The sequence below is a fragment of the Podarcis cretensis genome (assembly GCF_951804945.1).
Source record: "Podarcis cretensis genome assembly, chromosome: 2".
NCBI lineage: Eukaryota > Metazoa > Chordata > Lepidosauria > Squamata > Lacertidae > Podarcis > Podarcis cretensis.
The window spans coordinates 39,551,116-39,574,705 of record NC_137171.1 but is presented as its reverse complement, the minus strand read 5'-3'; the positions used below and the strand labels follow the sequence as shown (position 1 = coordinate 39,574,705).

The 23,590-nt window shown below is 45.7% G+C and overlaps 1 protein-coding gene and 1 long non-coding RNA gene across 2 annotated transcripts in view; one reads left to right on the top strand and one right to left on the bottom strand.

Moving 5' to 3' along the window:
* LOC307210429 overlaps nt 1-23,590 on the top strand; it is a 963,897-nt gene that overhangs the window by 914,989 nt on the left and 25,318 nt on the right. The gene's annotated exons all lie outside the window — the stretch shown is intronic.
* Nucleotides 1,940-10,690, bottom strand: TRIM16 (tripartite motif containing 16). Its single transcript, XM_079966068.1, has 6 exons — nt 9,948-10,690; nt 7,293-7,388; nt 5,389-5,622; nt 3,516-3,687; nt 3,325-3,420; nt 1,940-3,173 (listed from the first exon to the last, which is right to left on the bottom strand). Exons 1-6 carry the CDS (start codon nt 10,509-10,511, stop codon nt 2,506-2,508), a joined length of 1,830 nt encoding a protein of 609 aa, XP_079822194.1. The 5' UTR covers nt 10,512-10,690; the 3' UTR covers nt 1,940-2,505.

Genomic DNA, 23,590 nt, shown 5'->3' with positions numbered 1-23,590 from the left:
CCTTCAAATCAAATTGGGGGATGTATAAAATGAGTAAGTTAATTTTAACCCCACGTTTTGGCTACCCTTTATCTGACCCTGAGCTGCAACCGTTCAATGCTTCTTTTATGTCTTTCTTCCGTCACTCGCTGCTGCTAATCCTCGCTCTCGCGTTCTGCCAAAACAAACCCACATCTTACAATGTTTGTCAGAGGAAAATGGGTGCATGTTACACGAGGAGAGCCACACACAGAGACAGGCCAATTAGCTTGCCCGAATGCATTGATACGATCTGACTTCGGTTACACTGATACCAATGGAATCAAGTCACTGTAAAAACCAAGAATTTTGACTTAATTGGGCTTTGTTTTTTAAGGACAACAATCAAAGGGAGCCAACAACATGCCTGACAATATTCAAAATGTTGGAGTAATTACGCAGCTCTCCAGAACAGTAGAAACACATTTCTCTATCCAGATAACGCAGGCATTTCAAACAGAATCTCTGTTACAACCACTGCACTAGAGCCCAGTTCTTACATTATACACACTGTTCTTCAAGCAAACAATTACTGGGGAGCTGGCACAGCATGATGGTGTGTGAGCAGCTTTTCCTGCTCCTGATGTCCCTGTGTTAGCCATGGATGTTTACTAGGGTAAAGCCAGGGCTTTCTTTTTTCAGCCAGAACACAGTTCTGGCTTTTCTCAGGTAGGCGCCATTGCCATACTAAGAGAGTGAGGGAGGTGTTCATGGTAGAATGATGGTGAGTTCTGGTACCTCTTTTTTTCTAGAAAAATAGCACTGGATAAAGCCTATGTGAATAGACTACCCACAAAGGCTTCCTTGGGAGCTAGAAACCTGAGTGCATAGCCTTCTTTGCCCGTGTACACATTGTACGTTTAAAGCACACTCAAAGCAGCAATATTTCTTTGCACTGTAGTTGCTTAGGAGTTGCTGGGAACTGTAAATCTGTGAGGGTCAAACTACAGTGCCCATAATTCTTTTGAGGGAAAACATATGCTTCAAAACTGTTTCAAATGTATACTGTGCACACAGCTCTCATGAAAGTCCACACACTCAGAAGTCTACATTGGTAGGCCTTTCCCTTGCCTAATGGGGGATGCTACAAGACTTTAGGGGTTCAAAGTGGTTTATGGGGCACAGGTTGTCCTAAAATCTTGACGTCATCAGCCTTTGCTTAAGCAGTGGAAGCTAGTTGAACAACTCCTTCTCTGGCTAGGATGGCTGCTACAGGAGGAGAGATTGTACAGAGAGGAGCTATGAGACATTTCTTTTGTGTCTGTGCAGTTTGAACTTCACCTGTACTGGAGAAAAGGCAGTTTTATCATCACAGCCATTTCTCCTCCATTCCTGAATTCGCAAGTTAACAAAGTTAAAATAAAATAAGGTTTCCTTTTGTAACACACTTCCCACAAGAAAAACGGAATTCTAGAGAAAAACAAAATCACTTAAAGAAAGGGAAACCTTGACCAGTAGTTGCTTTGTTTCTCAGTTTAGAGGTGGTGTTTAACCGGCTAGCAAGCAAACAAAACTGTCAAGATGCAATCGACAGTTTACTCAGTGATAGCCTTGTCCAAAATGGTCCACACTCAAGTTTGCATGACCCCGGTCCTGAATCAACAATCTTTGTACTTGCCAAATATTGTGAACCTGTGGGCCGGGGCCCTGCTCATTTGATTTTTGCGAGTACCTAGTATTAAAAAAATCAATAAATCAATCAATGATGATCTGATTTGCTATAGGCCAGGAATGGGCAACAGGTGGCCCACAAACGAGGTCTAGGCCCTGGGACAATTTCACCTGGTCCTTGGTTATCCAGCCACATTTCACTCAGTGTAATGTTACTCGTTTAGAAAATCCAAACCACAGATTTTTCAGAAAGCAGAAAACAAATTCTGATACCATATCAAAACAGTCAAAGAATCAAAACATAATAAAATGTGATAAATAATAAACCAAAGTTTATTCAACCTGCCAAGATAATGCAGTAAATGAGAACTGCCCACAATTTCCTTTGCTAAGAAAGAACAGTTGTTTTCAGAAACTGAACAGCTCTAATGCTGTGGTACTGCTCATCCAGGCCACATGACAAGAGAACTGGAGGCTTGCAGCGCTGATATTGATGTTAAAAAATGCTTCTTTACAAATGTATCAGTTGAGCATCGGGGAGCAGGCGAACACTGAGGCAGCCAATGCCAGTCTTGAAAGGTGCCTCAGTTCCCTACAAAGTTAACAGCGTGACCTTGGAGATTCCCTTTCCCCCAGCTGCTTCTCAATTTGGAGAAGATATTTAGTGGGCCAGTAGGCAACCAAAAAGGTAAACATGCAATGAACAATTCAGCTCACTTGATTTTGTGACGTGTTTGTTGGCCAGATAAAAGTATTGCCCTAATATGGATATTTTATTCCCCCCCCCCTTAGAGGCCATCATGTCTGCCTTTACCTTTTAATTAATTCAGGGACACACTTGTAGTAAGAAGGAGTGCCCATGATCACATCACTTCATCAATGGCTGTGTCCCGACTCTGATGTCTTTGTGCTTGCCTCTGTTTCACTCTCAGATGCCAAGGCTGTGCTGGAAGAAGCTGCTTCTCCCAAGTGAGCAGAAAGAGGTGCCAGGGTGGCCTCAGACTCATCCCACAACTTGACAATCTGCACACTGTTCTCCTTCTTGGAAAGCCAGAAGGCTGGGTAGAGAGGTTCAGTAAACTTGCACTCGAACTTATGCAAAAGAGTCATGACATCCGAAGCAACGCCGTAAAAGGAGAGGGTGCCCCTGGGGTAATCCAGGTAAACTCCTATCCTGCTGAATCCCTGGACTTTCAATGGTGTCTCCACATCACTATGCCAAGCAGAGAACTCCTTCCCATTCCACTTAACACACCAGGAGAAGTCATTCCCTGAGATGCAGCTGTTGCTTTCGGAACCTTTCCGGTCAATGCTCTTGTTCGTCATGCCAATGTAAACGCCAGCCCCAAATATCTCGACCTCAAAGTAATAGCGGCTGATGTATAAGCTTTTGCCCGACAGCACCTGGCGCCAGTGCTGAAATCTCTCTGGGTGATCTGGGTACGGGTGCTCCCACGGTGTGGTGTTGGTGACTTTGTGGTTGTCTTCCAAAAGCCTCAAATAGCGATGAGCAGTAACCGGGTCAAACGTCAATGGGCAAATATCTTTGGAGGAACAAGAAATATATCATATTAATTTAAAACCACCATTTTCTTCTCGCTGTTCCCCTCAAAACTCTGCTCAACAAACTGACAGGCTTGCTCTTAAGAGTCTATTCGTCTGAAAGATACAGTCATGTATGTAATTATGCCTTACATTTCAAGAAGTCACTCCTGCTTTTCGGTTCTGGGGCCGTTATGCGGTGCTTGAATGGGATCATGGCAGACACCATTGTTTTGATGCCAGCATCCTCTGCAAAAAGAAAAGTAACACAACAGCTTAGTTGCAGGAGCAACAGAGGAAATGGTCACTGGACTGGATGAGAGGGTTAGTAGATAGGCACTCACCATCTTTAGCAAACTCCTGCAACTTGTCCTTATACGAAGTTTGCAAAAGTTGTAAAATATGTTCCGTGGACTCTGTGACCACCCTTCGGATCCCTGATAATTTGTCTTTTAGGCCAATGTAGACACTGGGCAACGTGTCATCTCCTTCACTCTTCTTGAATTCACAGTATTCCTGTTAATAAATACAGTGGTACCTTGACTTACGTACACTTCAGGTTAAATACACTTCAGGTTACAGACTCCACTAACCCAGAAATAGTACCTTGGGTTAAGAACTTTGCTTCAGGATGAGAACAGAAATCGTACTCTGGTGGCACGGCAGCAGAAGGAGGCCCCATTAGCTAAAGTGGTGCTTCAGGTTAAGAACAGTTTCAGGTTAAGTACGGACCTCCGGAATGAATTAAGTATTTAACCTGAGGTACCACTGTAGTCGCCCAACCTCAATGCTACCCCACACAGCAATTAGGCAAAACCAAATAAACCCTGCATCCATTGGTGGCAATGGAAGTTGTTTTAAAAGGGGGGTCAGACACAGGTGAGAAGCCAAGGGTTAACCATTTCCACTCTGGGTATTTGATTTCCCCCCCCCCCAAGTCACTCTCTCTCACACACAAACCTCACACAACAATTAATATTTTTAAAACAACTATAGGAGTTGTTATTTAAGCCTAACTGGATTGCTTTTCAGGGGAGCCTCAGCTGGGCTGGGCTGGGCTTATCCTTCCTTTCCAATGTGCTAAACAGGAAGATGCTGCAAAAGAGGGATATGCACTGCTTAGCCTGACCTCACTCCCTGCAACTAACTGCTCTTCTGTGGCAGCTACAGAAAAGGAGGCACACATAATGCACATGATTGGTTCAAGTTATTGCAGCCTAATAACCTTCCTGTTTCTTGACCATCATTGCTATTAATATTTATCTCCACTTTTCTTTTCCAAATCAACTCAAAGGGGCCAAATCCCAGGTCCAGAGACATAGCCCCTGTTTGGCAGGCCAAGACCCATCTCATCTCCCAACCCTGCTTGGGAGGGGGAGCAGGAAGCAACAACTGCTGCAGATCAGGGCCCTGCAGGTACTCCAGGAAGGAGCTGGGCATCAGAACCATCCACAAAACTGCTCAGTCATTGTCTGATGGCTGCTAGGGCAGCAGTTTCATCCTTGTCTCTTTGGCTGGACAGCTCCCCAGCTGATTCAGGTCTCCTGGTCTCAGGCTTGCTCCTGCTGCTTCTGGAAAGTCAGACATCTCCCCAATCTCATGGTACAAAAGGAGTTTGAGCCAAGAGGCTGAAGGCTGCAGAAATGAAGTACATGCATAGGAGCAGCTTCTCTCACCAGCAGCTTCTGCTCACTCAAATGCACACATTAGCTGCCCATGCAGCAGCAGCTGGTCTCACAAGCACATACACAACACATAGTGTACGATGGAACTTGCTCACACAGGAGACAGTGAGGGTCACCAACTTGGATTGCTTTAAAAGAGCACAGGGCAATTTTGTGGAGGATAGAGCTATCCATGGCCACTTGCCACCAAATGTCAATGTTCTACCTCCACTGTCAAACCTAGTATGTCTCTGTATATCACATGCTGGGAATCACAAGTGGGGGAGGGGTCTTTTGCACTTGGATCCTGCTTGTGGGCTTCCCAGAGGCATCTGGTTGGCCACTGCGAGAACAGGATGCTGGACTAGAGGGGCCACAGGCCTGGTTGAGCATCTCAGATCACGCAAACACACAGGGGCACGCACAGCTTACAGAAAGAAATGCAGTGAGACAGCAAGGGTTGCATTTCATTAGCATTTCCTTAACCCAAACATTTGACCACTTTAAGTCAGCAACACCAACTGACCGTTTGCCTCTTTGCCACTTAAGGTACCTTCAGAAAGATGATGTCATTCGTGTGTGTGGCCATCTTCTCCAGCCTGCTCTTGCATTCCTCCATCACCACCCGCTTGTTCTCAAGGTGGATCTTTATCCCATTAGCATGATTCACGGCACCACGCTCCTTCTCCTCTAGGAAAGCTAGCACAACAGACTGAGTCTTCTTCACTGCTTGGAGCAGCTCCTCAAACTTCTCTTCCACCAAGGTTTTCACTTCAGATACGGAACTCTGCAGGGGAAGGAAATCACCATCTTTGTTATTGGAAAAGTAACATAGTGCAGTGGTTAGAGGTCCAGTGTGGTGTGGTGGTTAAAGTGTCAGACCAAATCCTGGAAGTTCAGCAATCAAATCTCCATTCAGCTAAGAATGTCACTGAGTGGCCTTGGGTCTTGGGCCAGTCACTGTCTCTCATCCTAACCTACCTTAGTGTGTTATTGCAAACATAAAATAAGAAAGGGAAAGAGAACCATGTATGCCCCTTGAGCTCTTTGGAGCAAAGGTGGGATATAAATATAATAAACTGATTGATAAATGTGCCCATATTAATATGAGATGTGAGGGCAAAAGAAAAAAAGCTGTTGAAGGAGAGAAAACAGAAGGCACTGTGAAAATAAATGAGCAACAGAGACAGAGAATATCCCCTTCCTCTAGTAGACAGTCAACTCCTGACAAGACCAGTCTGTCACTAGCTGTCATTCAACTACTTGGCACTGGGAGTGTGCCATACCTGGTCAACATGGAGACAGAATCATCTACATCAGGGGTGGCAAACATACAGTTTTTCAGATGGTGTTGGACTCTAACTCCCATAATCCCCTGCCAATATGATCAGTGATTATGAATGATGGTAGCTGGAGTCCAAAAACATCTGAAGGGCCGTAAGTTCCCAACCCCTGAGGTAAACCTTCAAGCCGGAGGAGCAACCCACAGAATATTTTACATTCCTCAGGCAACTACCAGGCTGGCAGAAGGGTTACGCAGTTAAGAAGCTTTCCAATAAGTGAAAATGAATTGCATTAGTCACTCCTCTATTATTTTAAGGAGGACCAACCCTGTGGGAACCTCCCAGCCACATAGAAATGTTACTCATCTGCTGGATGATATCATCAAGCTTTTGTTTCCACAGCAGATTGAGCCTGCCACTCCTCTTCCACATTGGCCATCAAAGTTGGCACATGTGAGTAACAATCCAGACAAGGTAAGAAGTGTTTTGGGGCCATAGGAACACTGATCCTACGGTCACAGATTTTGTGGCTACACTTTGAGAAGAATCAAAGAACAAGATGAGCATAAAAGGGGGGAGTGAGAGAAATCAAAATGATTAAAATGCTAAACCACAAACTTTAGTCCCTGTTTTTCCATGATGACAATAGCCATCAACAACACTCAGCATCCTAGGGCCACTACCATGTTCCTTCACATCATGAAGCTACATCTGCAAGCCATCGTTTGGATTTCCCAGAGAGTTACGACATCATATGCTCCAGGGCATCCTTCCCGAAGCTAGTGCCCTCCAAATGTTTTGGGCTCCAATTCCAATCATCCCTGACCATTGGCCATGCTGGGATGGGAGTTGGTGTCCAACAACATCCGTAGGGCACCAGGTTGCTCCAGGACATTATGAGAAATTGCTGCTGTTGCTAACACTACCAGCTATGCCTGAGGGGTCCACCAGAGGACATTTTGCCCAGGATGTTTCCAAACCTGGAGCCAGCCCTGGTCCAGATTGTTTTGTGGGGTTACAGTCAGTTAGCAAAGTCTACGAAGATACAGCCTGCTTATAACAAAGAGAGGGCTATGGGAATGCCTTTCTTAATACAGTACAATACAGCCAATTTGAGACCAACCTGAACAGGAACTTAGCTGCAAAGAAAGAGGTGGCCTAGTGAAAATCTTACCACTATAGACTCTGAATTTCTCTGCAGCTTATCAATTGCATTTTCTGCTGACTTCAGTTTCCAGTCATAGCCTGCTTGGAGCTGAATAAGTTCATACTGTGGGTAGATAAAATCAGAGGTTATTGAAAGAGGCAACTCAATAGTTTTTAAAAGCTATGAATCAAATGGAAATATCCATTTTCCCTTAAAAGCAATCAATCTGGGATTCATATCCCCTAAGGGCCAAAGTGCACATTACATTAAATGCGCAATCATGGGCTAACAAACTGAGACAGGTAGAGGTGCTGTTGGTCAGTAGGAAAGCTTAGTACCTGATGGGGATGCACTGCCCTTCAATGACAAGGTTTGCAGTTTGGTGTACTCTTGGAACCCAACTTTGCCATGGGATTGTCAGGTGGCAGCTGTGTTTTTGCACAGCTTTGACCAGTGTGCCAGCTGTGCCCTTTCCTGGAGAAATCAGATTGATACTGTCACACATGTTTTGATCACATCTATTCTAGATGAGATGCCTGCAATGTGCTCCACATGAGGCTGCCTTTGAAAGGTATTCAGAAACTTCAGCTGAGGCAAGATGTGGCAGGAACAATGTTAGCCTGTTTTGCTTTCCGAAGCAACATGTTCCTGAAATATACTACATTATTTGGTTCCTCTGAGCCTTTAGGGTGGGGGAGGATCTACTTGTGACTAAGAGCATGTCCACACTGCATGTCCACATGCATTTAGCACCCCCAAAATGCACCTGCATGCAGTATTAAACACATGGCAGCATCCCCATGTCATTCCTCTACCACACCTCCAGTTTATCTAAATTTGCATTCTTCATGGGGACAGATTATGAGCTTAACAAATCCCTTTGGTATTAAATACGATACATCAAATAATAGTTCTATCCCGGAGAACAGGAATAGACAGAAAAGCCAAAAGCTCACACCTCCTACACAGGTAGTCATAACGGCTATGAATACCTGCCTCTTTCACCCAAACTATGATTCACAGCAATTTCTGGAATTACTGCTACATTATAAAAGCCTTAGGCTGGGAAAGTTTCAATGTAGAATCTGGGACATGGAAACAATCATCCAAATGGGAGGAAATCAGAACTCCTTCGTAATTGTTTGCCCAAAACTGCACCCTAATTCATCATTAAGAACACCGGCCACTCCTTTGAGATTATTGCTGTAGGTCTGTTTACTTTTAAGCTAAATATTTTACAAGGAGCATGTAAAGTCCATGTTTGTTTTTGCCTAAACATCTGAATGAAAGATGCAGCGGCTTATTTTTAACACTGGGTCAAATGTGTGTTCATATTCAGTGGTTTAAATAACACCCACCTTGCATAACTACTGGGGGGGTGAAACGAGTGTGATAGAAAGGGAAAGTGGAAAGGAGGAAGTAATTATTACATTATTTCTTACATTCTGTCCTTCCTCCCACATAGCCAACAATCATAAAATGACGACATTAAAACCAACATTTTAAAACCTCAGTTCAGAATACCTTGCAATATCCAATACGCTACAATGGATATTATAACACAAATCATATCAACGGAGGTACTGTAATTACGCTCCACTGCTCCAGTGCCCCATGAGAGTAAATTTCTAAGCTGCTGCCTAATTCAAGATAGTGTGGGAGACCATTTGATCTCAACTGGACAGGAGTTCTGTAACTAGGGTGCCACCACTGAGAAAGCCCTACTTCATGCAGTGGTTCCTTGAACCATATACCACTGGGTGCAAGTAGAGTTCAATGCGCACAATTGCCACAACAATGCTAACTATCTCTGAGTGAATGAATCTTAACTTTAATAGCTATTGGTCCCATGATGGTGTCGTATATTGGAAACTCTCACTGCAGCTGAGGATCTTTCCAGTTCAATTTCTACCTCGAGCTTCTATCCATAGGAATTATGCCTACTGAACTACTGATTCTCTTGTCCTGTGGCAGCTGCATTTTTGTCTCAGTCCTCACTGAGAGTCAAGACATAAAGCCAAGGGCTGAGCCACAGAGCCAGTCATCTAAACTGCCAGAAATACAGGCATGTGTCAGCATTTGACACTCAGTCACAGCTTCCCAGCATCTGTATCCAAGTGCCAAAAGCTGATCTGTGCCAAATTCTGCATGTGCTGCCAGTGGTGACACAACCAGTTCAGTCCTTAGTAATATAGCAAACTCCCCAGTTGCCCTGGGCTTTGGATAATTGCAAGCAGGCCCCGAGTGTAGATAACACTTGGCAATACCACCCTTTTCTAACAGAAAGCAGGCACACCCCATTTTTGTCCATCCAACTTTTGTCAGATTTCCCCTGAACTGTGATCCCTTCTGTGGGATGGCCTCCTGGGTTTCATAATATGTCAAGCTACATAACCATGAAACCCCAGGCATGCGACATTTGCAGCAAAACCCTAGCATGTTTACTCAGCAGCAAGCTCAGCTGCATTCAGTGAAGCCTGTTCTCCAGTAAGTTTGCAATTCTAAACAATCTTAACATGATATCAAGCAGGAATCCCTCCGGCAGCACTCTGGGCCAGCCACGAACATGTAAAAAGGCTGTGTGCGTATGAATGAGAACTCTAGGCCCCATATCTCCTAGCAAGCCAGTATCCCATGACATTCCCCCTGAACATTGACAGCGCTCAGAAAGCTACAATTTACCTCCTTTTCTTTCCTGGCTACCCCACAGGTGACAGCCTTATGTCCCTGGTGTCCGTCTGCAAGGCACTCCTCACAGACACACACAAGGTCAGTATGGCAGAACCAACCGAGGTGCCTCTTGTGGACTTCGCAGCTCTGCATGTCAATGTCCTTCATTGGATCCATAAGCTTATGGGTCTGGAGTTTGGCGTTCTCCAAGTGAGGCTTCAGGTGATCCTGGCAATAGTTCACCATGCAGGTCAAGCAGGACTTCACCGCCAGCACCTTCTCAGCCAAGCAGAAGTCACAGAGGACCTCCTCTCCCTCTACCGCGTCCCCTTCCCCAATCTTGCCTGGTGGCTCCTCTTTGGGTCCATTTTCAGTCACATTCTCTCCCACGCCTACTCCATTGCTGGGAACGTGTCCTCTTTCTGGATCCGATGACAGAGGGGCTGCTTCATTTTTCAACCCTACGCTCTCATGCTCTTCCTTGCAGATCTGTGATCCATTTGCCGCATGGATGGAGTCTTCAAGTATCAGTTCTCGAGGCAGTTCTTTGGGACAGCTGGATTCAGAGTCAGCCATTTTATAATATCTCCGGAACAGAGCTGCTTCTCCAACTCCGACAGCTGCTGCCTTCTAAGGTGTTTGCACTGTAGCTACACGCAGTCCAGATATGAAAGAACAGTCACACCTGAACACTCCTCAGCGCCTCAGGATATTAACTCTTTCCTGTCACCTTCCATAAGCTTGAGTTAAATTAAGCAGCTTGGCATCCAATAAAATAAGCTGCTGGCGTGCTCAGCCTCTTCTCTGTTAAGATTGCTGTGAGTAAGCACCAATCCACAAGTGGCTAGTTATCTTTCTTATTTTCAAAAGGAAGGGGGAGGCCCTATCCAGAAGGGGATGGTGCGTAGTTCAGGAAATACCTGGCATTATTACTCATTCCTTCTCTCAGCTTAACTCTGAGTAATGTATACAGACCAAGAGGCTTTTCTGAAGCCGGAATGTGGCTTGGGAGGCACAAGAAAGAATTGTGCAAGACAGCAATGGGAAACTCTGTGGCTTTCCAGATTTTGCTGAACTCCAGCTGCCATCAGCCCCAGCAATGGGGCAATGGTCAGGGATGAAGGGAGGTAGAGTCCAGCCATACCTGGTCCCCAACCCTGGTGCAAGAACACACTGCACAATCCTATACATTTCTGCTGCGAATCCTGTTGCATGAAATTGGAAACCAAAAGAAAAAGGCACAGCACAAGAAGGATTCAAATTAATATGGCAATATGTGGGGGGTTGGGGGGGCAGACTGTCAAAGCAAATAAAAGCATCCAAACAAGAAAATGTGGAGGACAACTCTTATTGACAGTTCTATGGGTTCAGGCAGCACAATCTCTTGGAAGCAAGCCCCACTGAACTTCATGAACTGTGTGAGACTTTGTTTAGGCTAACATGCTCAGGGATAGACTGCTAGTTGATCATTCAATGCTACCCAACAGGTTTGGAGATTGATTGTACATGGTTCGAGAAGCCAATGAAGAGGAGGGCTTGGGGTGAGGAATCAGAAAGATACAAGGACCTGAGAAGGAACTTCATCAAGATTCTGAATATTCAGGTTGCATATTGTACGTTCTCTGGGCAATGTGCACATTCTCTCGTCATTATACATAGTCTCCAAGAAACATGCCTTTTTTCTATCTCCAGTTCAGAAGCTAGCAATGTGAAGGCATTGGGCTGCTTGTCAATCACAGCTTAATCTTACATGACCCACAACATACCCTTCCCAGATCAGCTGATGGAGTGTAGGGCTCCAGAAAATACTTTGTTTGCATTCCATCCTCTTTTTCATCCCTCTCAGCTGTTTTCCACTCAGCTGCGCAACACAAGCAAAATTGTAGGGAGAAGAAAGATTTAAATCCTGCCACCCACCATCCTGATGTAAATTGCCCCTTCTGCCATGCTGCTATTGAGCTTAGGGGAAAACTCAAAAGCAGCATGGGGGTCAATCATCATTAGAATTGTAGTGGAGGGAATAGTCAACCTCCTGTGCTGGTCCCGTGGGTTACCCGAGAGGCGAGGTCCAAGTCCAGTCCATGGTCAAAGATGCAACGTGGAGGCAGTCTGTAGTAGCTGAAGCTGGGTGCAGGGCAGAGAGTCGGGTGAAGTCAGGAACAGGCATGCAAGCAGGGAGTCAGGGCAGGTCAGGAGCTCAGGCAGGAACTGGCTACCAACAATGTTGCTCCCACAACTTGGGACTGGGGCTGGCCAGCTTTTATCTGCCCCGAGGCATAGGGTGGCCCCGATCCTCTGGTGACTCGCCTCTCCTGGCCTGGAGGCGAGCACTCCTCCTGTGGGAACTTAGTTCCCTCCGCCTCTCTGCCCTGTGTTATTCTAAAGCAGCAATGCAGCAGCAAGCAAAGGCTATAGCAGCCAAGTCTGCTGCTTGTGGCTGGAAAGCCAAACAGGAAGTATGTGACTGTTGCCATGGAAACAAAGGGGCAGTCCATTCTGTACTGAGCACCGGATGTTAGCTCAGTGTGTGTGTCATATGACCTGTACAGGATGTACATGGGTGGAGTTTGGAGTTTCTCTCTGTTTGTTGAACAGAGCAGACATGTTTTCTCTATATGACTGCTGAAGACAGGAATAAAACATGTAGATACATTTCTGTCTGTGTCTGATTCCCCTCCCTGGGGATATGCTGGAGAGCAGGGAGGAGGAGAAGCATTTTGGTGTGTTTTTCTCACAGCCTGAGGAAAATCGCCGGAACGGACCTCGTGTGTTTTTCCTACCGGGAGTCGCCGGAGGGAGGTCAAAAGAATTCAGCCGGTGCCTGGAGAGATAGGCACATACCTCTGACCGGCACTGAATTCTGACATTGGTAGCAGAGGATGGTTGCTACGATCCATGGAACTCTGCATCAAGGTGGCTGTATTCATCCCTCTCCATGGAAGCCTGAGATGGAAGCTGATTCTCTGCAGCTAGAAGCTGACCAGAAGAAGCTGAAAGCCAAGCTACGGAGCCCAGGTATGAGATTTTCGGGCTTAAGAGTGTGAATGCAGATGGATTAGTTCTCTGCTTCATGGGAGCAACGTTTGGGAAAAACAGCTCCGAGAGAGAAGCGTCTGCATTCCAAACATTCCTGTGGTTTTTCCTGTCCAAGGAAAGGAATGTGGTTGCTTAGCAACGCAGATAAGGGCTGGAAGTCAGGCTATGCCCAGAGTGGCACAAACAGCTCGTGTTTTGACTAGGCCTTTCCAAGCAGCCAGAGTTATAGCTGCCAGGTGCACAGAGTGTAAACAAGCCAGCTATTGGATTTTAGAGGCTTGTGTTTGAGAGTCAATGCAAGGACTCAAAATGGATGTCAAGAAGGGAAGTCTGCCTTCTCCACCCCTTTTGACCAGTGACAATTATGCATCTTGGTCTATTAAGATGAAGGCTTTGCTGCAGAATCAGAGACTGTTTAGGGTGATTGAGAACCCCATCCCTGCAGCACCAATGCCTGTTCGGGAGTCACAGGATATGAAGGCCAGATAGACCAAGATGCATAATTGTCACTGGTCAAGAGGGGTGGAGAAGGCAAAACTCCCTTCTTGGTCTATTAAGTCACAGGATATGAAGGCCAGAGCTGCTATAATTCTGTGCGTGTCAGACTCTCAGCTTGTTCATATACAAGATTTAGAGCATGCGAAAGATGTTTGGGACACGCTGAGAAGGACACATCAGAGAGATGCAGGTTCTTCAGCGTTGCTGTATTTTGAAAAGCTGACTAACCTGAGGCTTGCGCCTGATGGAGATGTTCAAGCGCACCTGACGGAAATGAAATTTCTGCGTCAACAGATGGTGGAACGCAATTTCCGTCTGCAGGAGGAAGTGTTTTGCTTCATGGTGATCAACAGCCTGAATCGGACTTACAAAACGGTTGCCAGTCAGCTGGGGTCTCTCCCAGCGCAAGATCTAACGTCGGACAGGGTCTTTGCCGTGGTCCTGAACGAACATGACAGACTTGCCGCCCTGGAAGTCAAGGACAGGGGGAGACAAGAACGGAGTTCTAACACCCCCACTGCTGTAGCTACTGGAGGAGACGCCGTAGCTTTGAACGTTGTCCGATGCCACAATTGTGGACAGACTGGGCATCTTCAGCGGTGCTGCAAGAAGCCACGTCAGAACAAAGGAGCCAAGGGAAGCTCCACGAAGTCTGAGGCGTCAGGCAGAAGCCATGCCAAGTCACAGGCGAAGCCTGCAAAGGCTTTGATGTCCCTAAAAGCCACACCACAAGTGGGGAATTCCTTCATTTTAGACACGGGAGCGACGGTTCACATGACCCATCGCAGGGATTTGTTTTCGTCGTTTAAGAAGCAAAGCTTCGTTGTACAACAAGCCAACGGTCAAGAGCTGGAAGCCACCGGAATTGGGACTGTGTATCTTAAAAGTCTGAACTTGACTATAAACAATGTTTATTTGGTTCCAGAGTTGAAGTACAATCTGCTCAGCGTTTCGCAGATTGCCAAGAAGGGACTAAAACTGTCCTATGATGATCAACACTGCGAGATCTACAAAGATGGAGAGTTGTATCTTTCTGCCAAAGAGAAAGATGGACTGTATTTGTTGACTTTTGATCAAAGTGATTACATGGAATGTAATTCTTGTGATTCTAACATGATTTCTTTTGCAGGTGTAGCCAAGAAGAACACCAAGCAGGTCACCTCGAGGGTCGACAGGGCATTTCAGCGGGTGTATGCTGATGTGATTGGTCCTTTAGCACCATCTAGAGGCAATGCAAAGTATTACCTAATATGTGTTGATTCTTTTACAGGTTTTGTCTGGATTTATCTTTTGGAGAGACCGAAAGAAGCCTTAGAAAGGTTTAAAGAGTTTTATGACAAGGTTAAAAATATGCATGATGCTGACATAGATTGTCTTTGCACAGATGAGAAGCCAATTTTTCTCTTACAGGATTTCCAGAGGTTCCTGAAGAAGAAAGGGATAAGACACAAAATTGCAGCTTCCGAAGAAGCTTGGAAGAGATGTGTCTGTGTTAGGGTGAACAAAGAATTGCAAAAGGGAATGGAAGCGCAATTGCTTAGTTCACATCTGCCACATGAGTACTGGGCTGAGTCGCTAATGTCATTTTGTTATACGTGGTTGAGAAAGGTTTCAAAAGACTTGGGAAGTTCTCCTTTTGAGAAACTGTTCCACAGAAAACCTTCAGTTGCCCATTTCAAGGTTTTTGGGTCTCATGTGAGGACAGAAGCTCCGGGTGGAGTAAAGAATGCCAGAGGCATTTTTGTGGGTTATGAAAAGGGTCTCTACAGAGTAATTTTGTCTGAATCTGGTAAGGTGATTCTCACAAAATTTCTAGAGAGTGCTCCTGAACAGGAGCGAGTGATTGTTCACACATTTCCCACAGGTGAGGATGATGATTCTGATGATGATGAGTTTGATCTTATTGAGTTCAGTAGTACTGATGATGACAGCGATAGCTCAGACAGCTCAGTTGTCACAGTCATTGAGAGGAAATCTCACGTAATGACTAGACCCTCAGAAGAGGAGGATGAACCACTGATTAAGCTTAGTACTGGTTCTTCAGAGAGTTCAGAGGCTGAACCAGAAAGCAGAGAAGAGCAGCACCTCTTACGTAGGTCTGAGAGAGCAACGAAGGGTGTACCACCCAAGAGGTATTCAAAAGAGTTTGCCAACCAAGCTGTTGCATGTGTTGCTGTTGTAAACGACCAAGGTCAAATTGAAGCTGTGTCTGAGTCAGAGACAAAGGCACAACAGAGAGTTGTTAACCAAGGTAATGCAGAAGCACTCATTCCTTGGAAGTCACACAACCAGAGAGGTACATTGGTAAAACCAGTGGCGGGTAGTTCCAAGGGTGGAACTGAAACAACAGGGGAGTGTTATACATATAACAACTGTTTGTTTTCTTCTCTGGATGACGCTTTGCTCGCAGCACGCATTGATACTTTAGGGGGAGTATGTTATTCTAAAGCAGCAATGCAGCAGCAAGCAAAGGCTATAGCAGCCAAGTCTGCTGCTTGTGGCTGGAAAGCCAAACAGGAAGTATGTGACTGTTGCCATGGAAACAAAGGGGCAGTCCATTCTGTACTGAGCACCGGATGTTAGCTCAGTGTGTGTGTCATATGACCTGTACAGGATGTACATGGGTGGAGTTTGGAGTTTCTCTCTGTTTGTTGAACAGAGCAGACATGTTTTCTCTATATGACTGCTGAAGACAGGAATAAAACATGTAGATACATTTCTGTCTGTGTCTGATTCCCCTCCCTGGGGATATGCTGGAGAGCAGGGAGGAGGAGAAGCATTTTGGTGTGTTTTTCTCACAGCCTGAGGAAAATCGCCGGAACGGACCTCGTGTGTTTTTCCTACCGGGAGTCGCCGGAGGGAGGTCAAAAGAATTCAGCCGGTGCCTGGAGAGATAGGCACATACCTCTGACCGGCACTGAATTCTGACACCCTGAGCCTCTGCAGCTCAGGAGAGGCTGGAGGGTTACCGGACCCAGAGGCAACCTCAGCTTCCTCTGACGGGGCTGAGAGTGGAGCACCTGCAGGCAATGGGTCCTCCGTCACCTCAGGAGCCAGAGCAGAGTCAGCTGCTGCCTGCACCTGAGGATCCAGCACAGGTGAGGACCCTTCAGACTCATGCCCCAGCCCCGGCTCAGCTGGTTCTGGAGGCAGGGGATCCCGTGCAGGCTGGGATCCCTCAGGTTCAGCATCTGAGTCTGAATCTCAGGCCATCACACCACTTGAGGAAGGGTTGCTCAGCAGAGAAAAGAGGGCTGGGAGAACTTTCAATAAGCAGAAACTGAGTTTTCTTGTTACACCATTTGGGTTTGCCTTAAGGAACCAAGAGACCCTGCAGCCTCCATGCCTCAAAGCCCTGTTTCTCCTACTGGTCCCCTTCACCCTCTCTCTGCTGCCCTGCCTTCTGCAGCAAACAGGAGTTCAGTTTGTGTTCCCCACAACAGATAGGAAAGAGAGTGTGGGCAAAGGGATCTGAGGGAGGGCTATGGGGCAGGGAGCCAACCAGCTGGATAGTCTTCCTGCTGCCTCAAGACATTTAAAGGATTCCCATATGAAGACATGACAAATATTGATTTAGGTGCATTGTTGCTTAGGAAAAATCCAAACATTGTGGCCCCAGTTTGCCATGTATTCTTAACGAAACCTGTTTTTTGAACCAGGCTTTTGCCTATACAGTTTCTTAAGGTTACAGAAGACCTCATCTTTCAAGGTGAGTGCATTAATAAAGCTTGATTATGTTATTTGCTATGCTGAGTCAAATGTATGATGCCAGGTATAGAGCAAATAAATAGGTGACTGCCCAAGGAAAGTAGGGTTGACAAGCACTGCCTAACAGCTGGTGCTTGCAAAGCCTTTTGCATTCTCAATTCACGTGGGACATTGCTGAAGGTTAACTGGCCTGGCTGATACCCCACATGGACTGTGCATGTGCTCTAAAGATAATGTCCCCACATTCGCTACAGGATGCAGGAGTTCCTTGACATATTAGTTGACATGGAAAGAAAGTCTGAAAACCAGGCCCATGGGGTTGCCAGTTTGCAACTCAGACCTTTCAACCATCTTGAGAAGCTGTGTTTTCTGGATAGAGAACAAGTCACACACAACAGAGGTGGGATTTCCCAGAGTAATTTTGTTAGCTAATGTGACCACTGAACCCTGGGCAGAAATTTCAGGAGGATCATACAAACACTGCCAAAATGGGGCAGAACTAACCATGTCGCAATGCTCAGAGCACAATATGTAACTGCTGACAAGCTATTTTTCACATACAAACATACAGTAAGTACCTGTTCTATGAGACTGACTGCTGTGCAAATGATCGTTATAAGCATATCAAAAAGTCTTGATCAGGCTTCCTCAACCTCAACCCTCCAGATGTTTTGAGACTACAATTCCCATCATCTCTGACCACTGGTCCTGCTAGCTAAGGATCATGGGAGTTGTAGGCCAAAAACATATTGAGGGCCGAGGTTGAGGAAGCCTGGTCTTGATGGCTTATCACCTGTGATGCTGTCACCATGAGTAATGAAAGTTCTCCCCATGCTCCATATCAACAGTAGTTTGTGCCTTTGAAATGTCTGCCTGAACACTCCATCACTGCACCACTCAAACTGAAGCACATATGCAATCTTTTAAAAACAAGGGTGTCCTTCCTTTCTAGCACTTGAGCATGCACATTTCCTGATAATAATAAAAAAAGAGGTGGAGGCAGAAGCACCCAGTTGGACTGGACGTTTCCACCACCACCACCAAGAAAACTGGTATAAACCAAAGATGGAGTATTGCAGATTCTACTTGCGCTGCTTTAACACTGAAAGCAAAATCTGGATTTTATTGTCATCTGGAATGACTCCCAGATTTAAATGCCTCTTCCTGCTCCATTGCAAAATGGGGAAGCCTACATCTTCCTTACTGCTAGTAAAAGAAGTCCTGTCACATGAGGCAAAACACACCAAGGCAATACTTTCCAGCAGTTCACATAAAACCCCAAATCCATCAAAGCTTGCAAAAATTTGAATCCTGTTTATAAGCAGAGGGAAAACATTAATCTCTAGCTTTCTTGTTTTGTACCATTAAACTGTAATGCAAGGTGACATTGTTTCTGCTAGAAGTTCTGGTCTTGATGTAAGAGTATATTATATCCAACAGGATAAAACCTAACGAGATAATGATGGCTGTCAAAGGCAGTATGCCTCAATACTGGTTGCTGCAGGTCACACATGAGGAGGGAGCTGTTGGGCTCATGTTGTACTTACAGGCTTCCTGACAGGCCTCTGGTTGGCCATGGTGAGAACAGGATTCTGGACTAGATGGGTCTTTGGCAGGATTAACGGGGCTCTTATGCTCTTGGGGGGAAGATGAAGCAAGAGTCATTCAATTGAGACATTAAGTCTGCTTTTGGCAAAGATGGGAATTAACAGCACATTTTCTTGATGTAACAGACCCTCCACTCTTAGATGTCTTTAAAGTATAACTGGACACCATCCAGTTGAAATCAATATATTCTTGCTGTGTTTTAAAAAAAGGGATGCATTGAATTTCTGTCACCTGTTATTCAGAAGGTCTGTACCATCTTCTTTTTGACTGGACTCTCTCTGGGGATCAAGACCATGTGGTGCAAACTGAAATACTGTAAAAAGATTTGACAAGGGACTCTGGTGCAGCCATGTCCTAGCATCACAGAGGTCGTGTTTAGATTTAAAATCAGTCATCACAACAAGTGTGGAAATGCTGTATAATATGCATGTAATACATAGAAGCATAGGAAGCCGTCTTACATCAAGTCACACTTTTGGTTTATCTAGCTCAGTACTGCCTCCAACAAGGGACGCGGATGGGGCTGTGGGTTAAATCACAGAGCCTAGGGCTTGCTGAGCAGAAGGTCGGCAGTTCGAATCCCCACAACGGGGTGAGCTCCTGTCGCTCTGTCCCAGCTCCTGCCCACCTAGCAGTTCGAAAGCACATCAAGGTGCAAGTAGATAAATAGATACCGCTCCAGCAGGAAGGTAAATGGCGTTTCCGTGCGCTGCTCTGGTTCGCCAGAAGTGGCTTAGTCATGCTGGCCACATGACCCAGAAGCTGTACGCCGGCTCCCTCGCCCAATAAAGCGAGATGAGTGCTGCAATCCCAGAGTCGGCCACGACTGGACCTAATTGGTCAGGGGTCCCTTTACCTTTACCTTACTGCCTCCAACAGCAACAGGAAACTAGATCTGGTGACAGCGCCACCCTCTGCAGCCCAAACTCTTCCTTTGTACCCCAGGCTTTGCACCCCCAGTATACTGAGGGACTTTTAAAGAGTAAGAAGCTTTATCTCCAATAAAGGCTTTATTTAAAGATATGATCACAGAGGTTTAAATTGCAGAAAACTCTTTTACTGCTGTCTTTCAAGATGGTCTCATAATGCCAAGATTATGAGACCAAATGGTGTAACAAGAAAACAGCCTGCTGCTTTTCATTGTCAAACAGCAGGCAGATGCTTATCTCTCTGACCTTAGCCCTTAACACCACAGCACTAAGACTGGAGATAAGCCTATCCCAAATTTTAGTGCTGTGGCATTAAGTTCTAAGATGAGGTATCTCTGATCTTAGAACTTAATGCCACAGCACTAAAATGTCATAACATTAGGTTCCTGGGCATGGTTTGCGTCAATGTAGTCAACACCTACACATGCCCCTTCCCTGTATAAGAAGCATACTAAACTTATGTTGTGGGATTGGCAAGGGAGAACTGGAAACCCATATTCTTTCTTAATTTCTGGTGGATTCTTGCTTCCCTCCTGCAGTGTAGGTGATTGACTGATTGATAAGATTTCTTACCTGCCCTTCTCCATAAGGCCTCAGTGCAGCTTATAGAAAATGCAAAGATATAAACAGATAAAATCATACAGTTATGAAATATATAAAATACATAAAAATCGTTCCAAATGGAATGGAACCATGCAAATTCAGCAATAGAGTTGGGTGTGACAAAACAAACACAAATGATCTCGGGCTGCTGCTTAGCAATGGGCTTCTAGCTGCTAAGGAGTTAAGGCAAGGGCTGGAACCCAGTACAGAGCTAGATGCTTAGCCAATTAAAATCAATAGGCTGAGGTAACTTGGCTCTGAACAGGATTGTGACAGAATACAAAAACCCATATCATCATAAGAACTTTATATTGAGAAATCACAAAAATCCTTCTCTGTTTACCGCTGGGAATGCTTTTATTGATCATGCCTTTCAAATGGAAATGAAATGAAGTACAGATTTGTTTCAGTATGTTTTCCAAAACCACTATGAACTGGATTTTTAAAAAATATACTATCTTACTTCAAAATAAATTCTATATTTCCCCTTTCATCCCATTATAATAACTACTTTCGTTTCATTTTTTCAGAGTCCACATCAAATGAACAAAAAACTTGCCAACTGCAGTGGTTACTGTTATTTTTTACACTCAATTTTTTATTTTAAGTGTGTGTGTGTGTGTGTGTGTGTGTGTTTGTGTGTGTTGCACAATATTTATTCAGATTTACAACAATCATGAAATAATTTTATAATTAAAAGGTAACGGTAAAGGTACCCCTGCCCGTACGGGCCAGTCTTGACAGACTCTGGGGTTGTGCGCCCATCTCACTTAAGAGGCCAGGGGCCAGCGCTGTCCGGAGACACTTCCGGGTCACGTGGCCAGCGTGACATCGCTGCTCTGGCGAGCCAGAGCCGCACACGGAAACGCCGTTTACCTTCCCGCTGGTAAGCGGTCCCTATTTATCTACTTGCACCCGGAGGTGCTTTCGAACTGCTAGGTTGGCAGGCGCTGGGACCGAGCAGCGGGAGCGCACCCCGCCGCAGGGATTCGAACCGCCGACCTTTCGATCGGCAAGCCCTAGGCGCTGAGGCTTTAACCCACAGCGCCACCTGCGTCCCAATTTTATAATTACATTGTACCAAACAGTATATATATGGTTCAGTGTCTTCTTGAGCTTTCTTACATCAATACATAAAAAGATGTCCCGTTATTCAATAAAAATATGAAAAGGGTGTTAGTTAACTTTACCATGTGGGGCCACCACTAAGATCCTGAAAATATAGTAAGTAGCAGTCAATGTAGTAGGAAGAACTGCTGAGCCATCCTCCTGACACCAAGGTTACTACAGCTTATGACTGGGGCAGGGCAAGGCAGTAGCCTGGGTCGTAGGAAGCAGGGCAGGCAGATTGCCACCCCGAGTGTCATCCTGAGGGTGTGACAAAATCCCCTCCGGGCGGATTGCCGCCACACCAATCACCCCCTGGGTGGCTCGCCCCACCCCCGGGTGCACAACATGTGCACTGCTCTGGGTGCCAGAGTGGCTAGCTCCATCGCTGGTAGTAGCAAGGACACACCTCCAGGGACACACCAATGGAGCCAATCTGGTGTTTCCTCTGATGGGTCCACACAGCCCTGATGACACCCATTGCCCTTCCACATCCTATCCCCACCCAGGTAGTAATGCCAGCATTAGGAGGTCATCTCCATGGCTCTGCCCCACCACTACGGCTGCAGCAATCTATTATTCTCTTCAGCGTTATTTTGACTTATTAGTCGCTCACTACAAAAGAGTCTCTAAGCGACTTGCAAAAAATTTAGAGCCAAAGGCATAGCATAAAAAAGGAATATATTACAGTAAAACCATCACAGTGGTAAACAGACACAGCAAAACAGCAAAACTTCAGTGGCAGAAAATAGTTAATAAAGAGCAGAATATTTATCATAGTCCATCAAATGTCTGGGGTTTTTATGTGATGCAGAAAGGATTTTAATGATGGTTCCATTGGGTAAAATGCTGGGGTTCTTATTTTTCCTCCACTTGCATTATATGAGCAGCTGTTAAAAGATGTACAACATCACCATCCCTCTGTCCTCTAATAAAGCTAAATCTTTCACATAACCAACCAAATAACGTAAGTACTATTTGGCAATAGATTGTGTCTGCTGGCAATTCACTTTATTTTTTCTTACTATGACTGACCAAAAGCTTCTTGCCATTGAGTAATACCAAAATATATGATCCAGGCCTGCATTTGTTGCCTTATGTCTCCAGCAGATACTGCTTGTGATTCTGGAAGACTGCCACCCTCCACCACCCTGATACGGTCTGAAGAAATGAGATCTAGTTCTCCACAAAGTTATCCTTTTTATTAAGCCTCATGCTAACTTATCCAATGGCCATTGGGGGTCAGTAGTCAGCAGTCTCCCTGACATATTGCTTACCAGCCACCATAAAAACACAAATTGCCCTCCTAGGGTGTTCTGGATAAACTGTTTATTGAACATCCATCTTGATTTGTTTGTAGGGAAGTTATGTAATAGTGTCGTGCTGCTCAGCCATGGCAGAGCTCAGTGGCGGGCAAGGCCATCCAACTAGCCAAGTCTCAGGGGGGTAGAGTCCAAATGCAAGGTTCAGGTGGGTGGCGCTGTGGGTTAAACCACAGAGCCTAGGGCTTGCCGGTCAGAAGGTCGACAGTTCAAATCCCTGCGATGGGGTGAGCTCCCATTGCTCCTGCCCACCTAGCAGTATGAAAGCACATCAAAGTGCAAGTAGATAAATAGGTACCGCTCCGGTGGGAAGGTAAATGGTCTTTCCGTGCACTGCTCTGGTTCTCCAGAAGCAGCTTAGTCATGCTGGCCACATGACCCGGAAGCTGTACGTCGGCTCCCTTGGCCAATAAAGCGAGATGAGCGCCACAACCCCAGAGTCGTCCGCAACTGGACCTAATGGTCAGGGGTCCCTTTACCCTTTAAGGTCAGGAGTATCTCAGTTCATGTGGTCAGACAGTCCGGGGGGTCAAGAAAGCTGAGAGTCATGAAAAGCAAGAAGCAGCAAGGTCAGGCCAGGAACTACAAATGTTGTTTCCAGCAATTGACTGAGGCTGGAAACCCTGCTTAAGAAAGCTGGAGCCAGCTGGTTCACATCAGGAGCAAGAAGGCTGATCAGCAGTAGGTGGAGTCACTCTGCCTTCTGCTCCTTCAGGCTGCTGCTCAGCAGATGAAGCCAGTTACTGGCCCATGACAGGTTGGATGGTTTCGCAGTTATCCCCCACTGGTATTTAAGGTGAACCAATACTAATAATAACTTTGAATGGATCTGTCCTCCATGAAT

Bases quoted from the DNA above. Each gene is read 5' to 3' on its own strand.
- TRIM16 (XM_079966068.1), bottom strand. From the start codon at position 10,511: ATGGCTGACTCTGAATCCAGCTGTCCCAAAGAACTGCCTCGAGAACTG. The intron at 5,623-7,292 runs GTAAGATTTTCA...CTTCCCCTGCAG, and splicing joins GAAATTCAGAGTCTATAGTG to AGTTCCGTATCTGAAGTGAA. The intron at 3,174-3,324 runs GTAAGGCATAAT...GTTCCTCCAAAG, and splicing joins CAGGAGTGACTTCTTGAAAT to ATATTTGCCCATTGACGTTT.